Below are 11,790 nucleotides of genomic sequence, written 5' to 3' on the forward strand. Positions count from 1 at the left end.
TTTCAAGGTAAGTTTTCATCCTCCCTTTATAAAATTTAATTGTTTTTCCTAGAGGATTACAGAGACTACTCCTAGAGTGTGACTTAAGTCAGTAAGCTTTCAGTATACTTATGCAAAACTTGTAGAACTTTCATATGTAAAGGTTCGCTAGAAACTGCTACTTATTTCAGCTAGACGTAAGGTATTTTATCTAAGCACTGCTTTATATGTTCAGAAGTTTCACTGGGAAAGGTAACTGAGATTATGATATTAGTAATGTGTTCACTGAGGAACAAGCTTCTTGTTCTTACGGTGCTCTTGAACAAAAGACGTATTTCCTGATGACCCCTTTTATACATGGCAACAACTGGTAACTGTAAAGCAAAACGTTGCCCTGTGCAATAAGGACATGTTACTGTGCTCAGCCTATAGCAGAGCTGGGGTAGCAAGAGAATTACCAAGAAGCCCTGCAGCTGCTCAGCAAATTAAGCGTTTAGAATAAATGCCTGACACCAAGCAGCTTCCTCCTACGTGCCTATTTTCTTCCTCTTAAAGGTCTGATTTCCGTGTTCTTTAATAGACAGTTGTATTTTCCCTAAAGCTATGTTGAGGCACAGTCCTCCTAGGCAGAGACAGACATGCAGTTTATTTAAGCCTGCTAAAACAGTCTGGTCATCAGAATTAAGTTGGTGTCAGCTGATCTAGTACAATCTTTCAAAGTTTGGTAACTGAACTTACTTCATTACTCCTGCCCACTTCAAGGACAAGAATGGCTCTTGTTCATCAAAACCCAGGAAAAGAAATGATAGGTAACAAACCACAGATCAGCATCTCTGACAGAAACAACTATAGGCAGTGAGTGCAATGAGTCAAGCAGTTGGAAATCCTTTCAAATTATAAAGCAGTACTAAAACCATATTTGTACACATGAACGAGTCCTTTAGCTCTCTGCTGCCCTTTATCTCGGACCACGCAACACTGAGCCTGTCACTGCATTAACACAAAGCCGCCTGTCTAAACATCTTGTACTGAGGACTGTTCACAAGTAGTATTCTTGAATAAAAATGACAACTTGAGTTCAAACCTGTATTAGGTGGAACAGCTGGCACAATAGCTCCTGGGATAGATCAGCTAATAACCACTACTCAAACTTAACACTACAACTACTAAAAAAAAAACCCCAAAACAAAAAAAAACACACCAAAAAACCCAACTTACCTATAGAAAAGGTGATGGGCAGCCAGCTGCGAAGGGGCACAGGAATCTCACTCGATGAGTTTAAAGGGCCAGACTAGGAAAGGCACGGTGGGAAAAACTTCTATAGCAGAGCCATGCTTACTTGAGAGAGCTATGAGTAACTTAATAACGAAATTAATCTGCAATTTACACAGCCTGATCCCCCCAAAAAACATTTTGCACAATTTTAGAATGAGATTGCTTTCGGAGAGATGAGATCAGTTGACTTTAGTTTCAATCACTTGCTACTGTGTTTAAGGAAACACACTTCATAGATCAGATCAAGACTAGAATGATATTGTCATTTACCTGAGGTTTGAGTCAACATGTTAAAATGAGCTTTTATTTTTGAACAGTTTTTTCCACCACTTTACAAAAAATGTTTTAGTGTTCACTGGCTGTTAAAACCATTTTGCATAGTGAAATAATACTCGAAAAAGTCACCTTTCAAAAAAACAGGATTCAATTTTGCAGAATTCTGCAAGAAAGACTTAAACAGAAATGGCTGGGAAGAGATTTCATGCAAGAAAGGGTTGTTGATGAAACTATTTCACAGGATAAGAAAACAAAACAAAAAACCAGAACAAAACGTAAGCAGCTCTTAATTACAGTACATTGCTGTGCAAGATTTTCACGGTGCAAGCACCAGCTGAAGTTGTATCGTGTTCTTAGAAACTGTTTCTTTCTGTAGCTGACAAAATGATCTTCCTCTAGATGACTTGTAGTAAAGAGCAGAAGAACACACAACAGACAGAAATGAACTAACGAAAGCGCTAGTTTGTGGAGATCCTCCCTTGCTTTCTATAGTGCTGCTGGAGTAGCATCTTCTGTCGCACAAGTGAAGTGAGTCTCCTTTGGACCTGTGCCTTTCACAACTGCACCTGAATAAGTGCATCACCTTGTGCTCCAGAAGGCAAGGACTACTCTGTAATACAAGCTGGCTACAAAAAAGTTCTGTTTGGCTCCAGAAGTTTCCTGAGAAAGTGCCATCAGTTATTAAAATTGACTCTACTTTGCTTCATAGGCTTCTGAATGTCTGCGGATCAGGCTGAACTTGCCTGTCGGGTCAGGGACATACCACTTCTCCCAGACTTCAGCGTATGAAGCTGTTCTTCCCCATGGTTTGAAATGTCCATTCCAATGGAGCAGCTTGGCAGCTTTCACAAACTGAGGAGAGTACCTTTTTCCAGCACTAGACCCTTTTATTGAAAAAGAAGCATTAGTGTCTGAAATAAAGGCAGCAGAAACACCAACATGCAATATTTTAACTTCGAAACAAAGGATTTTAACAAAGGAAATCTTGTCATTTACGGAGAAAGGAGGTGATACGGGAGGCAGAAATCAGGGCAAAGTGAAAAATGTAATCAGGTGCAACTGAATGCCACTTTGATCTGTCTCATTATCTATTTTAACATACTGCCTTGATGTCCAAGTTCTTTAAAACCCCCTTAATACCCAGATGTATTCAGCAGCTTATGTATTGTTCATTGGAAACAAAACCTAAGAAAGCTCTCCCAGCATTGGGGTTTCACCAGTAGCAGAACAGATATGAATGTCTGTTCCTCTCAACAATCTTGGAGGGAACACCTAGGATCACTTCAGATACAATATATATGTGGAAAAAGAGAAAGAAAATGAGAAGTAATTTGAGAGTAAGTCAATTCAAGAACTATCCCCCTAGCAGTCAAAAAGAACACAAAGGATCAGGCCCAGAAGCCCCAAGATGGTATTGCAAAGCACTGTTTCTTAAAGAACAAGGTACAAAACAGGGGAAGAAAAGACCCATTTGCTGCATCATCAAGTGGGTGTCCAGCTACAGACCTGGAAAAACACACTGGGGGAGCAGTGTCACAAATGTTTCATACATACCGAGATGCCGGACATTCCACATGGGATCAATACTGGAATGTTGCTTGTAAAATACAATTAGCAGCGGAGGTGTCGTGATGCTGCCAGCCAGATTCCTACTGTAAAGTTCCTCTCTGGAAGAGAAGATGAAAAGACGTTGGGAAAGGATGCTTGTGCGGCCCTAAATCAGTTGATTTTCACTTGCAGCTGCATGACAGGAATCCACAGATACATACACAGCCCTTCATTTAACAGTTAAATGCCATCACCATAATCCAATCCCTGACCCGCTGTCGCCCCCAGCTTGGGGGTACTTACGCTACATTAAGGGCCATCCACTTCTCCAATTGCTTAGTGATGTTCTGCAATTTCCATTCTGTCAAATTGGCAACAAAAACGCCTGGATTGAAAGAGCAGGTGTTGGCTTTCATGGCAAGCTTTCGGATGGTTTCTTTTTTGTAATCTAGAAACCCAAGGTAATTATACTGGAAAAAAGGAGTAGAAATTAGTTTAAAATATGGTCAAATTACTACTTAAAGAAAAATTTTGCACAACTCCCAACAGACAAGCATACCTTGAAGTTCTTAAAGCAAATACCCCTTCCTTTAACCCAAGAGAAAAGAAAGCTTAAGAGGTCTAACATTTTAAAAATATGATTATATAAACTACATATTTTAAGGAATGCTGCATGTTCTTAATAATGCCATATTATTCGTATGGTACCACTCCCAGAAAAAGTACTTTTTATATTTCCCTCTGATGTTCTAAGACTTCCTGCAGTTCCACATGGGGAACCGCTCTCATTGTAAAGCACAGCAAAAATTCAAAGTCCTTTTACTATGCCTAAACAGAAACTGCAGGTGTCGTTTGCAACACAAACATCAGAGTAAATTGATTGGGGTAGAGACAGTCACACCTTTAGGTTCACTGCATTTGGAAGTCAACCCACAAGAACATTAAAACCGGGTGTCTGTTTCCAAAGCCTGGGATCTACAGTATTGTTACCACTGAATCAGAATAAAACTAACCTGATTGCCCGCTCCACGGACAGCAACTTTATTAGTGGTTGAGTCACAATCATCTGAAAATGCAGCTGCATGTCCAGGTTTCAATGGAGTGTTGTAAAGTTCCAGAATATCATCTGAGAAATGGAAATAAGCACAGAAAAATTAAAAGCAATCCTGATTAAGCACTTTTTGTTCAGTCCATTGCTACAGCAGGTAAAACCACTCAGTTTAATCCAGCTCATTCATATTCACAAAGTTTTTATATTTTTCCTTCAAGTAGAAGTTTTTGGTTACTGTAAGAGATGGCGTACTGACCTCACCATAAGGCCAATGGCAAAAGGCTAAGAAAAGGTCCCATACCTTGCACTATTATATCATCATCCACATAGATGGCCTTCTCTGCATGAGGTACCAAATTAGGCAAGTAGAATCTTGCAAAGGTTAACTGTGAAAACAAGAAAGCAAGAGAAGGGAAGAATTAAATGAAAAACTGTCCAAATAAATGTGAAATTGACTCATACTCCTGGCACTTACCTATGGCACTAATGTCCAAGACAACTTCTATCAAGGAAGTAAAATAGGCAGCGATATCCTAGAAGTTATTTCAAATAAACATGTTCCATGAATTCCTGATTTCCTATGAAGCTGTGCATTGATAAACTAACTTTAAAACTGGTCTGTATTAGAATTTCTTATTTCTCCACATATATCTGTAGTATCTCTGAGGTGTTGGCATGCTCGACATACAAGCTGCTGTGTTTCACTGTAGCTAGCAGCAAAAAATTATACTGGGCATGCATGTGTAGATATTCAAATCCATTTCTCACTATCTGGAAATTTATTCTTACTGAAATTTAGGAACTTCATTATAAAAAGATTGCTTCTATGCTAACAGATTTGGTTTTGATCTCTAGTTGTGTTCAAGAGCCAATATCAAAATATATTGTTACTAACTCATAATTGCAAAAAGTAATCAACATCATCCTCACTGGTTTTAAGGTGTCTGCCTTTTGAGGATCCACTTGTACTTTCCCTTCTAAGACACGAGGGTCAAAATCCAAAATTCGGTATCTCAAATTTTTCAGAGGAGTGTTACTTAGCCACAGCCTGCAAACAGGAGAAAGGCAAGGATTTTGTTAAATGAGACAAAATCAAATGAAAAGCAAGAGATCCAATTGACAGTGACAGAGATCTTGATAAAAATAAAAGGATCAAAGAACAATCTAGAAAAATGGAGAAACTGCATTTCCAGCATTTGTAGGGAAGTAACTTTTACAACCCCTCCACCAACAGACTCCAACCCCACTGGTTCGATATAACCCCACTGGAAAAGATGGCGCTTTTCCATCCCTGAAACATTACCAGAAGGGATGACTGTAGGACTCCCCACAGCAGCCTTGTCAAAAAACTGCAATAAGCAGCAGCAGATAGGACTGCAAATAATTGAGAGGAGTGCAGTTCCAGGGGAAGTCAGCTCCTCCTCTTCTCAGAGATACTTAAGATTTACAGTATTGTGGGAATCTAATGAAAAGACCATTACCTCAAGTGATCCACAGTATCATTCAAAGTAACAATATGGAAAACCACGTTGGATCTGGTGTGACGGTAAATACTGTTCATGGCTGTAATTGCACCCCCAAGTCTCTCATCTGATGCTGCAATGACCACAGAAATCTCCTTATCATTCCTTTCATCTGCCAGCCTCTGGGGAACTGCAGGTATGAAATCTATAGGCTGAAGTCCTAATGGATTTGAATCTGTGGAGTAGAAATGGCATCACCTGTAAAAGCTAGCAAATTGCCCACTACCCGCACTTTCTATAACACCACTGGTACCTTGCAGATGATCTAGACTATTACATATCAGATAATTTTAGGTAATTTGAGGAATGCAGCAAACAGGGACTCGGCAGCTTGTGGGCAATTCAATGTCTGCTCTTCAAAGCTGGGCTTCTGCTTCTGTTTGCCTTTTTCTGATGACAGAGCTCAACAGCTTTGACTTCAGCTGATTCTTGGTTAAGGCCTGCCAGGCTCCTATTCAGCTGCTGTTGGGAATCACCTGTACAATTGCTATCCAGGAGCAGCAGCTCCCAGGAGCAGCAAACTGAGACTTGGCAGTTAATGGGGACATGGAGAGGCTCTCTGGGACCATGTGCAGTTCTTAAAAATGGACTCCCAAAAATGAAAAGGCTTTGCTAAGTAAACTGAATCGTATCTTAACAACTTTTAAAGCCAGAAGGAGCCCTTACTGCTATCTCGCCTGCCTTTCTGACCGAGAAAACTCACAGGACAGCAAGAACAGACAAGCCCACCAAGCTGAAGTTTCTTGGGTATGAGAACAGGAAAAGATCTACTCATAGGAGAGTACAAAAATTATATCTTGTCATGCAAATGATTGATCATTATCATACATATTATTTCAGCAACATGGTGGTTTCTGTCTGGCCAGAGCATGTGCTTTCCCACCAATCTTAAAAAAACAAACAAACAAACAAAAAAAACCAAAAAACCAAAACCAACATACCTGACAATTCCCGTTTCAAGAAGTCACTGAGGCCTAGGAAGTTATGATGAAGAACTAGCAAAAATATGACAACAGCCACTATAAGGATGGAAATGTTCACTGAAAATGTAAAAGAAAAAAGTTTATCAATATAACCAGATAAAGACTGAGAAACTCAGAAAAGTACAAAAGAGATTTTTAAAACATTAGACACACAGGTATACACATACCTTTCCTTAATGTCATTTTTCTCTTGTTATTTTATTTACTAGCATAAGTTTCCTGCAAACCTGCAAGAGAAAAAAATATGGCAGTCACTTCCTACTCCCAGTGCATGCCTACACAAGGCATAGCACACTGTCACCACAAGTGTCAAAACAGTTTCTGAACGCAGTGAATCTTCCCTTCTCTTAAAAAGATAAAACTGTATGTTACTTTTTAATAACTGAGTATGGTATCTCAGTAAGTATGTAGCTACAATGATGTATCTAAAGAACTCGGAGATGAAAAGGGAGACATAGAGATCTTGCCACTTACTTCACTGACAGAAAAAAAAGAAAAGCCAAACCCAAACTCCTTCTGCCAGTCAAAAGTAATCTGGAAACAATCTGGAAGATTATGTTTTGTTTTGGTTTTTTTACTGTTGAATCTATTTATTTATCTATCTGAACTGGAAGCATCCCAGCAATAAGGCAAATGATTACATGTTTCTTTCCATACTTAACTAACTGCAATATTTTGGCAGGACACAGGATTTATAAGATTTTAACAAATAGCGTTATACACTTCCAAAACCATGACATCCTCTGCATAAAATATAACAGAATATCAGCTGCAGTATCACCGCACAAAAAAGATCGCAGAAGTCCAAAAGCAGGTATTACCGTCATGTTAGAGAAGGGGATAAAAACACACGCTCAAAGCAATGATGCAATTTCGGTATGCAATTCGAACGCACGTATTCATTATTTAATGGTGCCAGTGATCGTGGAAGCAGAACAAGAACTGGGCACCCCGGAGTGTGAAGTTGCTCTCAAGTAACACACAGAAAGCACTCACACCATCACAAGAAGATTCAAGAAACACAGACAGTTCCATGTTAAAACACCTGCAAAATTCCCACACCGAGATACCCCAAACTGTTGTGACTATTAAGCGTGTCAGACAACCATCTGCTTCTTCCTGCTGTTGCGTCTCTCCCGCGGGGAAGATCCGTTTACCAAGCACGCCAGGGAAGCGCCGTGTGCCGTCCCCACCGCCCTGCCGAAGCCGGGCAGGACTCGCAGCCCTGGCTCACACGAGCACAAGGCGGCGCCTCGCTAACGAGGCAGGTCGCCGCGCTCCTCCGTCCCTGCGGCAGCGGTGCCGAGGCTGCACCCGCATGCACACGGCTGCCCTTCAGCGACGCTACAGCAGCCTGCGCTGAAAGCATTTACAGACTGGCTTCTCCAGAAAGGACTGCCGGTGCAAACACAAACCCACGCTGACAGACTCGAACACCTGCTCCTCGCTACGCTGCCGCAATTTCAGTTACTCCGCTGGAGCGGCTTACACGCAGTCAGCTGGGCACACGGCCGTTCCCCCCCGTTTCAGCGCATCCTCCGGGAGCTGCGTGGCCCAGCAGCAGGCGCCGCGCTCCCTCGGGCCGCCGCCTCGGCGGGGCTCCCGCGCAGCTCCTCCTCCGCGGCCCGCCGGAGGCACAGCCCAGGCGGGGGCCCCAGGAGCCCCGCTCCGAGACCGGCAGCGCTTGGCCCAGCTCTCCTCCACCGAGAACCCCCCATTCCCCTCACCGTCCGGCCCGCGCCGCCGCCGCCAACTGCCACCTTGGCAGCGCTCCGCCCCCGCGGCCGCCCCCACTCACCGGCAGCCCAACGGGCCGCAGGTGTCCGCCGCGATGCCTGATGGCCGCGAGGAGCGAAGGCCGCGCCGCGCCGGCTCTCCTGCACTAGCGGGGCTGCGGCAGTTACCAACGACTTCGCGAGCAGAGCTCGAGCCTTGGGCGGGAAGGGCCACCCGGAGGCTGCCAAGTCAGCATCAATTCCGGACAGGCGACCACGCAGGCACCCCGCAACTGCCGGCTGAAGGCCCCTCAGTCAGGGGTCCTGCGACTCGAAGCCGCCGTTGCCGGGGAGACAGCGTCCCGCGCCGTGCCGGCCGGCACCGATGGCGGCGGAGGGCGACGACGGCGCAGGGGAGGCTGAGGCCCAGGCCCGGGGCGGCGGCAGCAGCGATGGCGGGGCGGAGCCGCTGGCTGCGGCAGCAGGCTGCCACCTCGGGCTGACGGAGGACGGGGCGGAGCGAAAGGGGCGTGCTTCCGGCCAGCTCAGCAGCCGCTTTCCGGTCCCGCTGCACCGCCGTGGGCGTCGCGCTGAGCAGCGGCACCCGCCGAGCCCGCCCGCCGCCGCCTCCGCCTCGCAGGGCGACGCGGACAGCCGGCAGCCGCCGCAGGGCCCTGACGAGGACGACGGAGACGAGGAGGAGGAGGAGGAGGACGACGACGACGACGACTGTGGGGCGCCGCTCGCCGCCGCCATGCTGAACATCTTCCGCTCCATCCCCACGCAGATGGTAGGGCAGCCGCCACGGGAGGCCCGGCCGTGCCCGGGCCCTCGTCCCCTTGTCGCCACTGGCGACATGGCTGCCTGCGGGTTGTGGCCTTCCCCTTCCTCCGTGCGGTGTTGGCACCCGCGCCTCAGGAGCTGCTGCTGGGGCTGCGGGGTGGTACTCCGTGCAATTTCGATTTTTTGGCCTGAAAAGTCGAGCTTTAATGTGCTGTAAAATGAAGGCAATATACAGTGTGCAAGGGAAACCCCTCTGTACTTTTCTGCCTGTGCTATATACAGCGCCAGAAGGCAAAGTGTTTTCATTGAAAGCCATGTTAAAGTCATGCAAACACAGGTGACATACATATCGTATCCTCTCAAGCATATATTCTCTTTTGTGGTATTATGGCTTTTACATAGTGATATCAAGCTAACTACGATGATACTTTGAACTTGCATTACTTATCCTGAACAAACAGGGCTTGCTATTACTTTTAGATGATGTGGTCAGGACTATAGGGCAGGTCTTAACGTGAATTAAGAGCTTAATTCTTTTACACTTGAAATCCAGAGACTGTAAGAAAGATAATTCCAGTCTGGTTTGAAAGTTGAACAAAAAAGCTGAGAACCTGTGATCAGGCTGACTCTAGGCTCTAACATGAAAGACTTCAACTGGTACATTTGTGTTTTGGATAACTGACAAAAAAATGTCTCTTTCCACAGGACTACAAGGGCCAAAAATTAGCAGAACAGATTTTTCAAGGAATCATTCTTGTCTCTGCAGTAAGTATACTAGAACTATGGGTGACAACATAAAGGACTTTATTTTGTTTTCTGATCTTACAAACGAGGGGTTTTTCTGATTGTTTGGCTTAACTGGGTCACTAAAAGCTTTAGACAAAATCAGAGGGGCTGTCGTGGATTAAGACTTTTCTTCTTTTAATCTTTTACTTTCATTATTGGCCTACAATTTTGAAAACAAGGTTAGAAAGATGTATGAACTGTGCTTTTGAAAAACCTGTATTTTTCTACTTAACTTCTCCCCACCACGCCCAACTTAATCATGGCATGGGAAATGGTTTTTTTGTTTAAAGTTTGATTTTTTTAAAAAATTTTTTTTCAGATAATTGGTTTCATCTATGGATACATCACTGAACAGTTTGGATGGACTGTCTACATAGTTATGGCTGGATTTGCTTTATCGTGTTTGGTAAGAATTTTTTTTCCCCAAACCAGAAAATACATGCACTATTTAATCTGAAATAATCATTAAATTAAGGGGCTGTCAGCACAGACATATGTTTGCTATATAATTCAGATTGTTAATAAATTGTTAGTACTTTCTTTGATCTGTAGAAAGTGCTTTACAAGCCAGTAAGTGCCTTTTCCCAAATGCTACTAAGATCTTAGAGAACACTGCGATTTAATACTGCTATGTAATATTGAATTTTCATTTCAATTAAATGTTACTTTTAAGTCAAGCTGATAGCATTGATAACAGAAAGGACAGTAAGGCTTTCTGTGGAGTAGTAGCTTGTCACAAAAATTTTGCAGCTGGCCCATGCCAACCGAGGAGAGAGGCTAGGACACAAAGTATAGAATTACAAGAGTAATTCCTTATTCATACACATCAGGTGTCTTGTTCCAGTACGGGCCGACCAAATGCAGTTTTAAACATAGTTCTTATACCTTTCAAGCGTTCAGATACAACATGATTTGACCGATTGCTACTTAACGCACACATACTACTGTTTTGAAAAGCCACTATAATTCTATCACCTATCATCCATCGGCTTCTTTCTTGATCTAAACGTCCCTGGAGTCAGTCTTGCTACAGTTACTTATCTATGATGCCAGATAACGGGAGAGTTTCACAGAGGCGTTAGAGGGACTGGGATGCTGGCGTTACCACAGTCGTCCAGGGGTATCCTTTTTTCTGCAGGGTGGGTGCTGTCATCCTCCTCCTTGCAATGAGCTGGGGTCCTTTAGTCATGCTTAAGTAATGTAGTATACAATGTAGACATATATCTTTATAGTATGAAATTGTATGAACTTTAAGACTAATTGGTACAATAGTTAGGGAATGAGATTTTCCTAACAAGCTGTACAAAACGCTTATCTAGGATCTTGATTTACATGTTCTGACTTCATTCCTTTTCTCTAAGCTAACACTCCCTCCGTGGCCTATGTACCGCCGCAATCCTCTGAAGTGGCTACCTGTCCAGGAGTCGGGAACAGAAGAAAAGAAGCCAGCAGACAGAAAGCCAAAGAGACATGCTAAAAGCTAAAAAAAAGTCATTCTTCATGCTGTTAATTTGTTAAATTTTGTTAAATGCATTTCCACTGGGAGATAATTCTTGGCTTAGTGTTTGTGTGTTTGTTTTTTTTTTTCTTACTACTTTGTATACTGCCATGAGTACACCAAGATCTACAGAGAGCATGAAGGCTCTCTAAATTTTGGCTGGAGTTTCAGTGAAGTCACTGGGAAGGCAGGCATGGGGGGGCATTAACTTTAGAAGGCTACTGGAGGTCACATCTCACTCAAGTATTTTAGTAAAAAGGAATAGAGCAAATCAAATTAAGTCTAGTTAAGCTGTTGCCATAGCCTGAAAGATCATCTACAGCTGGACTTCTACTAAAATATTTCTAACCATGTGTAAAACAAGCTAGCAGTA

At 43.4% G+C, this 11,790-nt stretch overlaps 2 protein-coding genes across 8 annotated transcripts; one reads left to right on the forward strand and one right to left on the reverse strand.

The window, feature by feature from the left end:
• Window positions 1–1,536: 1,536 nt before the first annotated feature.
• On the reverse strand, window positions 1,537–8,570 carry GLT8D1 (glycosyltransferase 8 domain containing 1). Of its 7 annotated transcripts, none has more exons than XM_087744578.1 (10): window positions 8,434–8,570; window positions 6,803–6,862; window positions 6,594–6,692; window positions 5,611–5,827; window positions 5,060–5,177; window positions 4,431–4,515; window positions 4,092–4,204; window positions 3,382–3,548; window positions 3,085–3,197; window positions 1,537–2,414 (listed from the first exon to the last, which is right to left on the reverse strand). In XM_087744578.1, exons 2-10 carry the CDS (start codon window positions 6,816–6,818, stop codon window positions 2,224–2,226), a joined length of 1,119 nt encoding a protein of 372 aa, XP_087600704.1. In that variant the 5' UTR covers window positions 6,819–6,862; window positions 8,434–8,570; the 3' UTR covers window positions 1,537–2,223. The 7 variants fall into 7 exon arrangements, with proteins under 7 accessions (XP_087600704.1, XP_087600705.1, XP_087600706.1 ...); XM_087744579.1 differs by having other exon boundaries at window positions 8,363–8,475; XM_087744580.1 differs by lacking the exon at window positions 8,434–8,570 and adding an exon at window positions 8,125–8,354.
• A 28-nt stretch (window positions 8,571–8,598) lies between these two features.
• On the forward strand, window positions 8,599–11,469 carry SPCS1 (signal peptidase complex subunit 1). Its single transcript, XM_009460602.2, has 4 exons — window positions 8,599–9,140; window positions 9,839–9,898; window positions 10,239–10,325; window positions 11,281–11,469. The coding sequence occupies exons 1-4, from the start codon at window positions 8,736–8,738 to the stop codon at window positions 11,401–11,403; spliced, it is 675 nt and encodes a 224-aa protein (XP_009458877.2). The 5' UTR covers window positions 8,599–8,735; the 3' UTR covers window positions 11,404–11,469.
• Window positions 11,470–11,790: the final 321 nt, after the last annotated feature.

This window comes from Nipponia nippon, unplaced genomic scaffold, assembly GCF_047370975.1.
Source record: "Nipponia nippon isolate SJK-2023a ecotype South Korea unplaced genomic scaffold, ASM4737097v1 scaffold_9, whole genome shotgun sequence".
In the NCBI taxonomy this organism is placed as follows: Eukaryota; Metazoa; Chordata; class Aves; order Pelecaniformes; family Threskiornithidae; genus Nipponia; species Nipponia nippon.

What these genes read in the sequence shown, in the direction of transcription:
- GLT8D1 (XM_087744578.1), bottom strand. An exon ending in TGATGATATAATAGTGCAAG is followed by an intron (nt 4,205 to 4,430) that starts GTATGGGACCTT and finishes TCCATTTCTCAG; the next exon opens with ATGATATTCTGGAACTTTAC. An exon ending in TCCGTGGAGCGGGCAATCAG is followed by an intron (nt 3,549 to 4,091) that starts GTTAGTTTTATT and finishes CCTTTTTTCCAG; the next exon opens with TATAATTACCTTGGGTTTCT.
- SPCS1 (XM_009460602.2), top strand. Translation starts at nt 8,736, where the DNA reads ATGGCGGCGGAGGGCGACGACGGCGCAGGGGAGGCTGAGGCCCAGGCC. An exon ending in GCTCCATCCCCACGCAGATG is followed by an intron (nt 9,141 to 9,838) that starts GTAGGGCAGCCG and finishes CTCTTTCCACAG; the next exon opens with GACTACAAGGGCCAAAAATT. An exon ending in GATTTGCTTTATCGTGTTTG is followed by an intron (nt 10,326 to 11,280) that starts GTAAGAATTTTT and finishes CTTTTCTCTAAG; the next exon opens with CTAACACTCCCTCCGTGGCC.